The sequence below is a fragment of the Bombina bombina genome, chromosome 1 (assembly GCF_027579735.1).
Source record: "Bombina bombina isolate aBomBom1 chromosome 1, aBomBom1.pri, whole genome shotgun sequence".
Classification (NCBI taxonomy): Eukaryota; Metazoa; Chordata; class Amphibia; order Anura; family Bombinatoridae; genus Bombina; species Bombina bombina.
This window is the reverse complement of record NC_069499.1, coordinates 964,025,649-964,041,848: the sequence shown is the minus strand read 5'-3', so window position 1 is coordinate 964,041,848 and position 16,200 is coordinate 964,025,649. Positions and strand designations below refer to the sequence as shown.

The following is a 16,200-nucleotide window of genomic DNA, read 5'->3' as shown; positions in this document are numbered from 1 at the left end:
GGCAATGGGGAGCTTAGATTATTTTGGATAGGTTTTTTATTTGGGGGGGTTGGTTGGTTGGGTGGTGGGTTTTACTTTCGAGGGGAATGTTTGTATTTTTTTTTACAGGTAAAAGACCTGATATCTTTGGGGCAATGCCCCACAAAAGGCCCTTTTAAGGGCCATTGGTAGTTTATTGTAGGCTAAGGTTATTTTTTTATTTTTGGGGGGGCTTTTTTATTTTGATAGGGCTATTAGATTAGGTGTAATTCTTTTTTATTTTTGATAATGTGGTTTTTTATTTTTCGTAATTTAGTGTTTGTTTGTTTTTGTAATTTAGTGTTTGTTTTTTCTGTAATTTAGTCATTTGTAATAATGTTTAATAGTATATTTAAATAATCTGAGTAGGGTTAGGTTTCTTTAATATGTAATTTAGTTTATTTAATTGGTAGTTTAATTTAATTGTAGGATAATAGTTTGGGTAGGTTAAGTAATAGTTTAAATTAGTTTATTTTAATTTTACAGGTAAGTTTAAATTTATTTGAAATAGGGATGTTGTAATTTTAATTTAAAGTTAGGGGGTTGTTAGGTTTAGGGGTTAATAGCCTAATTTAGTTTACGGCGATGTGGGGGGCTGACGGTTTAGGGGTTAATAGGTATAGTTAGTGGTAGTGATGTGGGAGGCCAGAGATTTAGGGGTTAATATGTTTATTTAGTGGCGGCAGTGGCGGGGAGTGGCGGGATAGGGGTTAATAACTGTATTTAGGTTGCGGCGGTGTTGGGGAGTGGTGGGATAGCGGTTAATAACTTTATTTAGGTTGTAGAGGCATCGGGGTGCGGTGGGATAGGGGTTAATAACTTTATTTAGGTTGCGGCGGGGTCGGGGAGTGGCGGGATAGGGGTTAATAACTTTATTTAGGATGAGGCGTTGTCGGGAAGTGGCGGGATAGGGGTTAAACATTTTAGTATAGTGGCGACGTTTAGTGACAGGGTATAAATAAAGTTGGGAAGAAGCCGAATAGACGCACGGTCCGATGCTCATCGCCCTGTACTTGGTGAGTGTCTTTTGCCAGCTATTTTTATAAATAAGTAGAGCGTATTGAGATACGTGGCCGTGATGTTAGGCGAGCATATTGGTGCCGGCAAATGCAACAAAGTTGAGGCTTTCATAAATATCCCCCCATTATTGTTGTGGATATCAGCAATAGGCTATTTTGAATAACCAAGGAAAGAAAAAAACGCTATTGCAGTAAGATCATAATGATAAGGAGAACCACCAGTTAATTCTTAAATATCTAATTACTGGGACATTGTTTAAAATTTTGTGGAGTTGACTGGGCCAGATTCACATCTGAAAAAGTTTGAAACAAAAAGTTTCTGTCGCTTTTTTTTGGGGTGGGGTATATTGTGTCTTAAACCTGAGACTTTTGTATAGACCCTCCCTGGTAATATTATATAGAAGCGGATCTTTTTGTAGAGTTCTCTGAAAAACGAAAACATTTTTTTACCCTTAAAGAATATTGTTATGCTTAATACTAGGCTTAAGATATAAAGGAACTAAGTTAATATTCTAGAAATCTGTTAAGGATATACAGCTAAACAGTTTTGTATTATTATATGAAAAGAAAAGGTGTATTAGCTATATTATATCTATAATTGCACTTTTTCCCAGGTAATATTTATTGGTATAAGCTAGGGTTGCACAATATGTATCTTAAAAAAGAATGGGCCTGTGGAGACATTTTATCACTGGAATAAATATAGCTCACATATTTTATCCCTGGCAATTCACATAGCTGGTTTTAAAATTGAATAGTCAAGTAGTTCTTTGACCTTGTGTCTGTCTAAGAAGGACACTCCCAATAGCCTTTGAATGGCATTTGATAAACCACTCCCTATTGAATTGGGGTATAAAAAACTGGAACACCAAAATCTTCTCTTCTCTTCTTATCCTGATCCTGCTGAAAAGATGGCTGATGTTGGACACACAGGAGAATGTGGCTAAGTATATTCATTGGATACAATTCTGTGATTAGTTTAGCAGTGTTGCACAAATTGGGGTTGTGGAAGAGTTGCCCTGTGTTCATTATTTGGACTGTTTTGCTGTAAAATAGATAGATAGATATTTATCTTATTATTAACATATATTGATTCCTAATAAACTCTTTTGAAACAATGGAGAACCTCTGATAGAGTTCATTTTACAACTAACAACTAATTAATAACCACAGGGCCTAATAGCTTTACTCTACATATAGCCCCCTCATTTAAACTCCATATTTAACATTATCTTGTCCCTATGTGGGGATTATATCTGTTTATTATATACTACAACTCTTGGTAATGATTCCTGGTGTATGTGTAGGACCCATTATATGTATGGGTTTTATTGTATTATCGCATATTTAGTGCTCTTACTGAAAGTATATATTTAACATTGTTCTGGTATAGTGAGGATTATACGTGTTTCACATTATAAACAAGGTCTTTTGGAAAAATACTATTCTCTATACAGAGTACGGTCTCTGATTTGTAATAGAACTATAGGGATAAGATTGGTTTTAATTGTGTATAATTGTTTCTTGATTTAAGGAAACATTCATATGCAAATTACTCTGTATGATCAGATGTTAGTACTTACTCTGGCAGTGAAACTTTAACTCACTCATATGACACCCAAGCTCTGATAACACAGTTGAGCTCACTCTTCACGCCACAATTCAATATAATTAAAAAAGATTTGACTAATATCTCTGCTAATTTAGATGATGTCGGTGGAGGTTAAGCAATTTGCCTTCAGAATGTCAAAAGCAGAAAACAGGATCTCTGATCTTGAAGACCTTGTAAATACACAGGATAATGCTCTTACTAAAAAAGAATTCAAGATTTAAAATTTACAATCTCGCCTAGAGGATCTGGAAGATCGCTCTAGGTGCAATAATTTAAGAATAGTGGGCCTTCCACAGACACTAGAGTATGAAAATCTTTTAAATTTCACATCCACTACATTACCTCACGCACTAGGATTTGCCCCTTCACAACTACCACTTAATATTGAAAGAGCCTAAAGGGTAGGCCCAAGAAAATTAAATGAGGATGGCTCATTGAGAAACAGAATGTGTGTATTCAAACTATTAAGGTTTCAAGATAAAACTGAAATGTTTAAACTATATAAAAAATTTGACACATTTACTATTCCGAACAAAAAAATATTACTATTTCAAGACTTCTCAAATGAAACTGCTATGAAAAGGAACTGATAGACAAAGGGTTTGTGGCCCGCATGTAATACCCCACTAGAATTATTATAAAGAAAGATGGTAGCAGGATTAATCTAAATACTTCATGATAAACCAAATAATATATAGCTAATAACTAGAAGTTCACAGAGTCAAATTGGGCTCAAAGCGTAATTAAAGATAAAAATACTAGGTACTCTTACTTGATAAAAGGTTTTTTGTTTTGGGAAGCAGAGAGAATTTTTCATACTCCTTAAAGGTTAAGGGAGCCCGATACTATGTATAAAATGTTTTCATTTATTCATGTAGGATGCTTGATTTCTATAAATGTAAGGATATTACATACATCCTTCTCCCCTTCTTTTTTTTTTTCTTCCTCCCCGGGTTCCTACCCCTCTCCTTCTTGCTGAAATATAGGATTTTAAACTATATATTCACTCTTCTATGACAGGATTGCGAGAAAAATTTAAAGTATTGTCCTAGAATATAGGAGGAATCACCTCCCCAATATAACGTAAATTAATAATAAAAACTTTAGGCAGACTTAATCCGAGCATAGTCTTTCTTCAAGAAACACATCTTAAAGACAAAGAAATACCCAAATTAAAATCTAAATTGGTGGGAGAGGTAATAGGTACTCCATGCAAAAGTAGGAAAAGTGGGGTTGCTATTCTCATAAATAAAGAATTGACGTATAAGATATAATTTCAGAATCCTTATATGTGAGCCAAATCTTATAAAACCTTCTCTCGAATAGATTATTTATTAATTTCAGAATCCTTATCGATCATCAAATTACAGGCTCATATAAATGATATAATTATATCAGATCATGCAATCATATCATTGTTATTTGATACCCTAGTTAAATCAAAGGACAAAAACAACAGTTTTTTCTTTCCCAGATATCTGTATAATAACTCTAGATTCTCTCAATGGATAAAACAGAAATGGAAAGACTATTGAACTTTTAGTTATTATAATCAGATTTTTTTGGGAGGCCTCTAAGGCTGTACTACGAGGTGAGATAATAACCAGGCCAAATATTTTAAAAAGTTTTGCAATAAATTAAAATTAATAGATATTTGGAGAACTAAGAATCCGAATCTAGTCACATATACATGTGAGCCAAATCTTATAAAACCTTCTCTCGAATAGATTATTTATTAATTTCAGAATCCTTATCGATCATCAAATTACAGGCTCATATAAATGATATAATTATATCAGATCATGCAATCATATCAGACATAGACGCTAGATATATAATATTAAAGATACAAATTCAATAGACAAATTTAGTTCTATGAAATATTTATGGTCCAAATAGATTTACTCCAATATTCTGGGAAAAGATTAAGGGGCATATCTATCAAGCTCCGTACTGAGCTTGAAGCCCCGTGTTTCTGGCAAGCCTTCAGGCTCGCCAGAAACACCAGTTATGAAGCAGTGGTCTAAAGAGATCGCTATAATTTAACCCGATCCAATACGATCGGGTTGATTGACACCCATCTGCTGGCGGCCGATTAGCCGCAAATCTGCAGGGGGCGGCTCTTGTGAGCTGCTGGTGCAATGCTGAATACAGAGAGCATATTGCTCTCCCCATTCAGCAAGGTCTGTCAGACCTGATCAGCACTGTCGGATCAGGTCTGACAGACATTTGATAAATATCCCCCATTGGCTAAATTTTTTCCTTACATAAATCAAACTCTCATTGTAGATGGAGATTGCAACATGTCCCCTTGTCCTGAATTAGAGAGATTCAGTTCAGAATATAGGAATCGTTATAATAACCAGGCCAAATATTTTAAAAAGTTTTGCAATAAATTAAAATTAATAGATATTTGGAGAACTAAGAATCCGAATCTAGTCACATATACATGTGAGCCAAATCTTATAAAACCTTCTCTCGAATAGATTATTTATTAATTTCAGAATCCTTATCGATCATCAAATTACAGGCTCATATAAATGATATAATTATATCAGATCATGCAATCATATCATTGTTATTTGATACCCTAGTTAAATCAAAGGACAAAAACAACAGTTTTTTCTTTCCCAGATATCTGTATAATAACTCTAGATTCTCTCAATGGATAAAACAGAAATGGAAAGACTATTGAACTTTTAGTTATTATAATCAGATTTTTTTGGGAGGCCTCTAAGGCTGTACTACGAGGTGAGATCATTGTGTATATGTATATCAGGAAAAAGAAAGCAAACCTATTGAAATGCCACTTGCCAATAAGGTTAGAAACACGTATAGGAAATACTATAATAATCGTAACTGGACAACATATATTAAAGCACGACAGGAGAGAGATGTACTTTTAAAACAAAAATCTCAAGAAGATTAATTGAGAATAAATACCTATTACAGGGGATTTCATGGGTGCATGGCTACGTATTTAGCTGCACTTGTCAGAAAAAAAAAGTATATATACTGGCAGTTAAAGAAGAGAAAAACAGATACACAGATAATCAAGATATAAGTAGAGTGTTCTATAACTATTTTCAACATTTACATTCTGAGAGAAAAAGTAATACTCTAAATGAAGAAAAGTTTTGGGCTAAACTTCAAATGCCCAGAATTTCAGAAGCTGACCTTACAGCATTAAATATGCCAATCTCAATAGAAGAGATCTTGGAAGCTATAAAGAAGGCCAAATTAAATAAAGCGGCGGGACTGGGCGGTTTACCGGTAGAATATCTTAAAATTCTAGCAGAAGATATTAAATTTACTTTGGAGAAACTCTTTATTAGTTACTATGTGTTAAATACTTCTATATCAAATTATTTCTCGGCGGCTAATATTTCTTTGATACTTAAAAAGGGGAAAAAACCTGATGATCCCGCTTCATATAGACCGATATCTGTATTGAATGCAGACTATAAAGTTTTGACCTCTATTATAGCCTCCAGACTTTCTCGCTGTCTTGATATAGTATAAATTGTAATAAAAGTGAACTTATGTGGATTCATAAAATGAGATCTAGTCCACAGACTCCACAAGATGTCCCATTTAAAACGGTTGAAACACTTAAGTATCTAGGTATATACCTTAATGCTAATCCGAATAATTGGTATATAGTAAATTTTGAATCTCTTATTCAGAAAATTATAGCGTTTCTAGATGAAAGGTCTTCTCTTCCTATTTCTTAAGCTCGGGTGAGTTTAGTTAAAACAATTGTCTTTCCCACATTACTGTATCTGCTGCAACACTTATTATTTATATCTCCGCAAGACTTACGTAAAATACATTACGCTTTTTCTAGATTTATATGGAAAGATAAGAAGCCTTGTATCTCGTTGAAAAAAATGATGCGGCCACATAGGATGGCAGGGTTTTCTCTGCCTAATATCATTTACAACATTGCTACGTTATTTAAAATTGCGATAGATTGGCTGATGGAAACTGAAATCTTCTCTTCTAAGGATATTGAGAACTTTCTCATACACCCCTTTGCTCTAAAAGCAGTTATTCATTGTGCGCCTAAAAAGCTACCATCTAATATTGAAGGACTAGTCTCCATAAAAAATATTATTCTGGCATGGCATAAACTTTGTTCTATACTAGATATGGATTACTCTTATTCAAAATTTTACCTATAATAGGTAATAGTAGCTTCATTCCAGGAATCAGTCAGGACATCTTTAAAAAATGGTTTATCTACCAAGTATTATCAATTTAGGGATATATTGTCACCTATGAGACTCTTTCTCAACGGTTCGATCTACCTAGAAATAGTTTTTTTGCATATCTTCAATTAAGACATTACATTGATAGTATGAGATGGGATATGAGTCGATATGCTACATGGTCTGATATTAAAATTTGTATACAAAAATATCTGGCGGGTTCTCCTTCCATATCTCTTTCTTAATTTAACATGTGACAGTTGGAAATATTTTTTCTTACTGCAGAATCTCAAAGAATTAGTCTAAGTTTCTCTGCAATTAAAAAATCTCTAATAACAATGAGCTGGAGGGAATCACATATTAAACTTATCAATAATTAATATATTACCCCGGCTTGGCTAAACAAAATGTTTCCGTCCCAAATAGCTAGATGCCCATGATGCAGTTATCTGAAAGTAGATATGTTACATATGTTCTGGTTCTGATGTAAGATGTTGTAATTCTGGAACAAATTTGTTTTTTGGCTTAATAAACTATATACTATAAACATTTCTCTGGATCCAGAAATTATATTTTTTTTAAAAACTCCAGCACCAGATTTGGGCATACAGAACAGAATTCTAAATACAATAATTCTATTAATAAAACAGCTTATAGTGAAAAATTGGAAAGCTACGTCAGCCCCTTCTTTGTCAATGGTAATTAAAGAAGTACAAAATCAAATTATATTTGAATCTTTTCATATAAAATCCGCAAAGGAAAAAAATAAATTAAAAAATGTATTTTAGGTTGGTTACCTAATTAAAACGTATTCATTACAGGTTGAAAAGCAGATACTTTGCCCATTTTTGAGTTCTGATACGTTTGCAGAACTAGCCGTATTAGAAGAATTCTCAGCAGCATGGTATTCTTGTTACAGAGTGTCCCACTATTTTTGATATAGAGAAGACCACTGACTTTGAATGAAAGAGAAAGGAGAGATGGGGGGGTGCGGTACCAGGGATGGGTTTTTTATTTCTTCCTTTCCCTGCTTTCGTTTGTTTTGTATATATAAGCTCTACACAAAACTTTTCTTCTACAGTGTGACAAGATAAAATGTTACACCTGTTATTTTAAAGATAAAATTCTAAATGTGGTAAAAAAAACTATTTAAAGTAATGATCACGCTGGATCAGCTTTACGTTTGTGACTCTTTTTTGCAAAGTACATTGCGTAACAATGTTTCAGTTGATATATATTTCTTTCTGATGTTCACATTTTTATGAAACGTAACACTAATTCATCCCCTGCGTGGGATGAAATAGCTATATTATTTACGAATGTAACCACATGTTGAATATAAAAAAGCTTATAAAAAAAAAAGAAATATACATACATCACCTAATCATAGGCTTAAAGGGCCACTCAAGGCAGTAGAATTGTATAATTAACAAGTACATAATAAAAAGACAAGGCAATAACACTATCAGCTAGATTTAGAGTTTGGCATTAGCCATCAAAAGCAGCGTTAAGGGGTCCTAACGCTGCTTTTGGCCGCCCGCTGGTATTTAGAGTCAGGCAAAGGAAAGGGTATAACGCTCACTTCCCTACCGCGATTCCAGGCTACCACAGATCCCCTTACGCTAATTGCGTATCCTATCTTTTCAATGGGATCTGCCTAACGCTGGTATTTGGAGTCTTGGGAAAAGTGAGCGGTAGACCCTCTACCGACAAGTCTCCTACCGCCAAAAAAAAATCAGTAGTTAAGAGCTTTATGGTGCTAACTCCGGAATATAAAGCTCTTAACTACTGTGCTCTAAAGTACACTAACACCCATAAACTACCTATGTACCCCTAAACCGAGGCCCCCCACATTGCCGCCACTCTAATAAAAATTTTTAACCCCTAATCTGCCGACCGGACATGGCCGCCACCTACATTATACCTATGAACCCCTAATCTGATGCCCCTAACATCGCCGACCCCTATCTTATATTTATTAACCCCTAACCTGCCCCCCCCAACGTCGCCACTACCTAACTACACTTATTAACCCCTAATCTGCCGACCGGACATCTCTGCCACTATAATAAATGTATTAACCCCTAAACCGCCGCACTCCCGCCTTGCAAACACTAGAATAAATTGTATTAACCCCTAATCTGCCCTCCCTAACATCGCCGCCACCTGCCTACAATTATTAACCCCTAATCTCACGCCTGCACCATCGCCGCTACTATAATAAATTTATTAACCCCTAAACCTAACTCTAACCCTAACCCTAATACCCCCCTAACATAAATATAATTTAAATTAAACGAAATAATTTTCCTAAAATTAACTAAATTATTCCTATTTACAACTAAATACTTACCTATAAAATAAACCCTAATATAGCTACAATATAACTAATAGTTACATTGTAGCTATTTTAGGATTTATATTTATTTTACAGGCAACTTTGTATTTATTTTAACTAGGTACAATAGCTATTAAATAGTTATTAACTATTTAATAGCTACCTAGTTAAAATAAGTACAAAATTACCTGTAAAATAAATCCTAACCTAAGTAACAATTAAACCTAACACCACACTATCATTAAATGAATTAAATAAATTACCTACAATTACCTAAAATAAAATACAATAAAATAAACTATTCTATAATACAAAAAAAATCACTAAATTACAAAAAAAAAAGAATTACACGCAGTTTAAACTAATTACACCTAATTTAAGACCCCTAATAAAATAAAAAAATTCCCTACCTTAATCTAAAATACAAAAGTAATCAGCTCTTTTACCAGCCCTTAAAAGGGCTTTTTGCGGGGCCTTGCCCCAAAGTAATCGGCTCTTTTGCATGAAAATAAAAATACAATACCCCCCCAACATTACAACACACCACCCACATACCCCTACTCTAACCCACCCAAACCCCCCTTAAAAAACCTATCGCTAACCCCCTGAAGATCTCCCAACCTTGAGTTGTCTTCACTAAGCTGAGCCGAATTCTTCATCCAAGGTGCGCAGAGGAGGTCCATCATCCGGTAGAAGTCTTCATCCAAGCGGGGCAAGAAGAGGTCATCCATCCAGTAGAAGTCTTCATCCAGGCGGCGTATTCAATCTTCATCCATCCAGAGCGGAGCGGAGCCATCTTCAAAGGAGCCGACGCGGAGCCATCCTCTTCTACCGACGGACTAATGACGAATGAAGGTTCCTTTAAGGGACGTCATCCAAGATGGCGTCCATTCAATTCCGATTGGCTGATAGAATTCTATCAGCCAATCGGAATTAAGGTAGAAAAAATCTGATTGGCTGATGCAATCAGCCAATCAGATTGAAGTTCAATCCGATTGGCTGATCCAATCAGCCAATCGTATTGAACTCGCATTCTACTGGCTGTTCCGATCTTAAAGGAACCTTCATTTGCCGTTAGTCCGTCGGGGACGAAGGATGTTCCGCGTCGGCGGCATGAAGATGGATCCGGAAGAAAGAAGATAGAAGATGCCTCTTGGAAGAAGACATCACCCGGATGGAAGACCTCTTCTTTGCCGCTTGGATCAAGACTTCGCCCGGATGGAGGGCCTCTTCTTGCTCCACTTGGATGAAGAATTCAGTTCGGCTGGGTGAAGACAACTCAAGGTAGGGAGATCTTCAGGGGGTTAGTGTTAGGTTTTTTAAGGGGGCTTTGGGTGGGTTAGAGTAGGGGTATGTGGGTGGTGGGTTGTAATATTGGGGGGTATTGTATTTTTATTTTCAGGCAAAAGAGCTGATTACTTTGGGGCAAGACCCCGCAAAAAGCCCTTTTAAGGGCTGGTAAAAGAGCTGATTACTTTTGTATTTTAGAATAAGGTAGGGATTTTTTTTTTATTGTATTAGGGGGCTTAGATTAGGTGTAATTAGTTTAAACTGCTTGTAATTCTTTTTTTTTTGTAATTTAGTGGGGGGGGGTTTGTATTATAGAATAGTTTATTTTATTGTATTTTATTTTAGGTAATTGTAGGTAATTTATTTAATTAATTTATTGATAGTGTAGTGTTAGGTTTAATTGTAACTTAGGTTAGGATTTTTTTTTACATGTTATTTTGTATTTATTTTAACTAGGTAGCTATTAAATAGTTATTAACTATTTAATAGCTATTGTACCTAGTTAAAATAAATACAAAGTTGCCTGTAAAATAAATATAAATCCTAAAATAGCTACAATGTAATTATTAATTATATTGTAGCTATATTAGGGTTTATTTTATAGGTAAGTATTTAGTTTTAAATAGGAATAATTTAGTTAATTTTTGGAATATTATTTCGTTTAATATAAATTATATTTATGTTAGGGGGGTGTTAGGGTTAGGGTTAGAGTTATGTTTAGGGGTTATTAACTTTATTATAGTAGCGGCAACGGTGCGGGCGGGAGATTAGGGGTTAATAATTGTAGGTAGGTGGCGGCGATGTTAGGGAGGGCAGATTAGGGGTTAATACAATTTATTGTAGTGTTTGCGAGGCGGGAGTGCGGTGGTTTAGGGGTTAATACATTTATTATAGTGGCGGCGAGGTCCGGTCGGCAGGTTAGGGGTTAATAAGTGTAGGTAAGGTAGCGGCGACGTTGGGGGGGCAGATTAGGGGTTAATAAATATAATATAGGGGTCGGCGGGGTTAGGGGCAGCAGATTATGGGTTCATAGGGATAATGTAGGTTGCGGCGGTGTCCTGAGCGGAAGATTAGGGGGTTAATAATAATATGCAGGGGTCAGCGATAGCGGGGGCGGCAGATTAGGGGTTAATAAGTGTAAGGTTAGGGGTGTTTAGACTCGGGGTTCATGTTAGGGTGTTAGGTGCAGACTTAGAAATTGTTTCCCCATAGGAAACAATGGGGCTGCGTTTGGAGCTGAACGCTGCTTTTTTGCAGGTGTTAGGTTTTTTTTTCAGCCAAAACTGCCCCATTGTTTCCTATGGGGATATCGTGCACGAGCACGTTTTTCCAGCTTACCGCTACCGTAAGCAATGCTGGTATTGAGGGTTGAAGTGGAGCTAAGTTAGGCTCAACGCACCCTTTTTTGTGCCTAACGCAGCCCCTCAGACAACTCTAAATACCAGTGTTGTTGGAAGGGTGCGTTGGCAAAAAAAGCAGCGTTAGCTACGCGGCTTTTTACCGACAAAACTCTAAATCTAGCCGTATGAATTTTAAATAAGCAGTAGATTTTTTTCTGACAAATTAATTTTTTCTCCCATTTTCCGGCCCCCTGTATCATGTGACAGACATCAGCCAATCACAAAATAGTATACATATACCCTGTGTGCTTCTGCACATGTTCAGTAGGATCTTGTTCCCCAGAAAGTGTGTATATAGCAAGATTGTACAAAATGTGATAATGTAAGTAAATTGGAAAGTGTCTTAAAGGGACACTAAACCCACAATGTTTCTTTCATGATTCAGGTAGAGAATACAATTTTAAACAACATTCCAATTTACTTCTATTATCTAATTTGCTTCATTCTTTAGATATCCTTTGCTGAAGAAATAACAATGCACATAGGTGAGCCAATCACATGAGGCATCTATGTGCAGTCACCAACCAGCAACTACTAAGCATATTTAGATATGCTTTTTCAGCATAGGATATCAAGAGAATGGAGCAAAATAGATCATAGAAGTAAATTAGAAAGTTGTTTAAAATTGCATCCAATTTCTAAATCATGAAAGAAAAAAATTTGGTTTCATGTCCCTTTAAAACTACATGCTCTTTCTGAATCATAAAATATTATTTGACTTGAGTGTCCATTTAACCATATAGGGAGCATAATTAAGATCTTAAGTAAGTCACATAAACTAACCAACTACCACTTACCTAATAGTCAAACCGTCTACAGTGCAGCTGATCATAAAGGATACACAGCATGAAAACAGACACTCCAGCTGTCATTACTTTACAACTATAAACGTAAATGTTTCCCTGGTAAAAATCAATGCAAATATAAGGTCTTGGAAATAAATATAAATTCCATTCTGATACATGGCAACGCCCTTCAAAGAAGAATAAAAGCTCTTCCCCGATCAGACATGTATTGAACCGGCTTTAAATAGAATTACAGTAGTATTAGGACCCACTTAGTAAGGGTTCATTAGAGTTGTATTACACCCACTCAGTTGATTTACAGTATAAAATGATTACAAAGTAAATATTTGTATACCACTTCCTAATTAAATCTGCACCGAATTATAACATTTGTGATTGGCCCACAACCACTATCACGTAATAAGCTTATGACACTAAGAAAAAGGGCAATTCAAGATTTGCTACAAACATACAATAGGGGCAGTACTATAGTAGACTCTACACACTCTTCTTAATACAAAAATGGAATGGGAGTGTATGGGTTATAGCACGATAATTACAAACTTCTTTAACAATTCTCATTATTTTAGAAATTAAAAATCCCATGATACTATTAGATTAAGGTAGACACAAGTTTTAATATAAGTTTACAAAGTCTCAACTACACTGATTGGTCACTATGCTGATCACATGACCTCCATGTGTCCAATCAGCATGTGAGCAGGCTTTGGGCCTTACTGATAAATTTCAAATATACTCTGAGACACCATTACCAGCTAATACCTCTGATGAAGAAGCCGCTATAGCTTCAAAACGCATAAGGACTTCAGTGGGCCTCCCATTTCACAATTACTTTATTCAGATTATTATAGTATTACCTATAACGAACTTTCAATATTATCCACTATCTGTGGGCATATCTTTTAAATATATTATATATATATCCTATTTTAATAAACTGATAAGAACCCTCCTCATGCTGTAACACATATTTATGTGTGAGAAGTTGTGTTTTTTTATCAACATAAGAATTACATCTCCCAATGGCACACCTATAAACCATGCTTGTACACTTACCTTATTTAAATTTATGGTACATAGTGTGGAGACTGTTTTATTGCACTTTTCTGCTTTACAATAAACCTACTACACTATATACGTTTTTTCTGTGTCTCCCTCTCTGATTTTATCTGAGGTAATTCTGGAAGCCAGAGACTGACTAACAACATCGTAAGGGCCTACACTTATTATAAGAGGCACAGAAGAGAACAACTCTGTTGGAAGTGTGTTTACCCCTCTCCATTGGGCCCAATATGTAAAATGACTGAGGTTAAGTCCTGTAAGTAGGTCATTTTTCTATACATTTAATGTAATTATATCCCACATTACAACTCTCCTACATCACACTGGTGTAAGACTTCAGATCACAGACGGCTGCGATTTAATGACTGATTACTTTTTACACTATGTCTATCCATATATTGCTCATTATCTTAGCCTGTTGACTGAACTATACCCAGTTGTTTAGTCATATTTCATTCTATAGATTTTCCTTGCAATGGATTGTTCCTTTCTTTTCATTTTATATATATATATTAATTGGTGGTTCAAGTGAACAGAGGCACTTGCCGTGTTACAAAAGTGCTTTATTATCTCATACGAGTAAACGTTTTCGGGTTATGATGCCCGGCATCAGACTCCTGAAATGAAAAAAACACGGCGAGTGCCTCTGTTCAATCCAAACATGGTGTCAAGTTAGAACACAAATAAGTGTTAGTATTTTTTAACAGCATACTCCATTAAAGTCTACGGGGAGAAGTTTACACAATTGCGTTATCTGAAGTCGTGAAGTTTGCACGCAAATGAAACCTGACTTTCAACTTGTAATGCCGCTCTAACCTGTGCGCATAAAAGGTTTGCTTTTAGCTGTATTAGCACTCAAGCAGGAGCACAGAATTCCACTTTGCTTGTAATCTAGCCCTATGTGTTTAACCCTTTGAAGTAATATGCAAGCAAAAGTGTATTAATTAAATGATCTAACACATTAAAGCATTTCCTTTGTGCACTCTTATGTACCTATAAGACAAACATTAAAAAGTAATTAACCATACACATACAAAATACATGCAATTATAATTTTAGCAAAAATTATACATTTTAAGCCAACGCTGTACAGATACTTAAAGAGATTTATATAAAGTAAGGTGTGTTAAAAAATGAACCAATGTTTAGCATTTCTAAAGTATTACTTAAGCTATTCGAGGCTTGACACTAGGTAATATAATATACTGTTACTTCCCAGTACATTATTTAACTGCTGAAATCTACATTTAAAATGTTAAAATAAGAAACTGTCAAAAATAAAGTTGGAATATGTGAAAATGGCAGGTGCTTTGTAATAAATTAGCAGATGTCACAGCTACTGCCATAAGTGTCATTAAAGTTGATAAAAAAAAATATTCTTAAATATCACTCACTTTCCTTTCCAAAGACCTATCAACCTCACAGTGGGTACAAAGAATCTGATAATGTATTAGACACAGCTAGCAGCAACTGCTAAAATCATAAACAAATGGGGTTTTTTTCTTTTCAGTATTAACTTAAACATGTAAGTGAGATCCTATGCTGTCATGTGTGCTGTGATGTTTTTCATACTAATTTACTCTTTGTAGATAACACCTGACACTTCTATTTGTGTGACTTAGTTTGACATTTTTACATTTTTTATCTTATTCATCATTTAAATATTCTACTTTTTATAGAACAATATGAAATTTCTTGTGTACAAATACAGTAAAATTCTAGGGTCAAGCAGTAAGTCTAATTTTCTTCATAAGATTCATGGCACAAACAGGAAAAGGGGGAAAAAACATGCTGATAATGAGATAGAGTTTTTTTTTATTTCATTATGTTTTATTACCCATGTCCTTAGGTAAAGATTGACTCAAGCTTACCTTGATGTTGCCCTTGGATCTCCTCCCTTTATGCTGTGAGAAGACATTTTGCTCCTGGAGAGATAGGTCAGTGAACAAAAGCTGTGAGCAGAAGAAGTGACAATTAGTGGATAATGATCTTTGTCTGATACGTTTTCTACCGCTTGAGAGCTTGAGATCATAGACAATAACAAAATAATAGAAGTTACATACATACAGTACATGTATGTGTCTTTGTGTGTATATGTGTATATATATATATATATATATATATATATATATATATATATATATATATATATGTTAAATCTGGCAAAATATGAACATAAGTGCGCTAATATGAGTTCTCATTGAAATATAAAGAATCCAGAAATATTACTAGGCTTTCAATGTTCATATAATAACATTTGAAAGAAGTGCAAACAAAAATACACCTCCTTACCTAGGGCTTTGTTAATATGCAACATGTTTCACAATTTTGGAGAAAACAGAGTTAAGCCCAAGGTATTTCCTGGTTTATGTGCATTTAAAGGGACACTGAACCCAATGTTTTTGTTTCGTGATTCAGATAGAGCATGAAATTTTAAGAAACTT

General features: G+C 34.9%; 1 protein-coding gene across 1 annotated transcript in view; it reads right to left on the bottom strand.

Moving 5' to 3' along the window:
* LOC128652794 (cadherin-like protein 26) overlaps positions 1 to 16,200 on the bottom strand; it is a 222,481-nt gene that overhangs the window by 195,528 nt on the left and 10,753 nt on the right. The window contains exon 2 of the mRNA XM_053705767.1: positions 15,628 to 15,708. Within this exon, the coding sequence (XP_053561742.1) occupies positions 15,628 to 15,708 (81 nt within the window). The remainder of the gene's footprint in view (positions 1 to 15,627; positions 15,709 to 16,200) is intronic.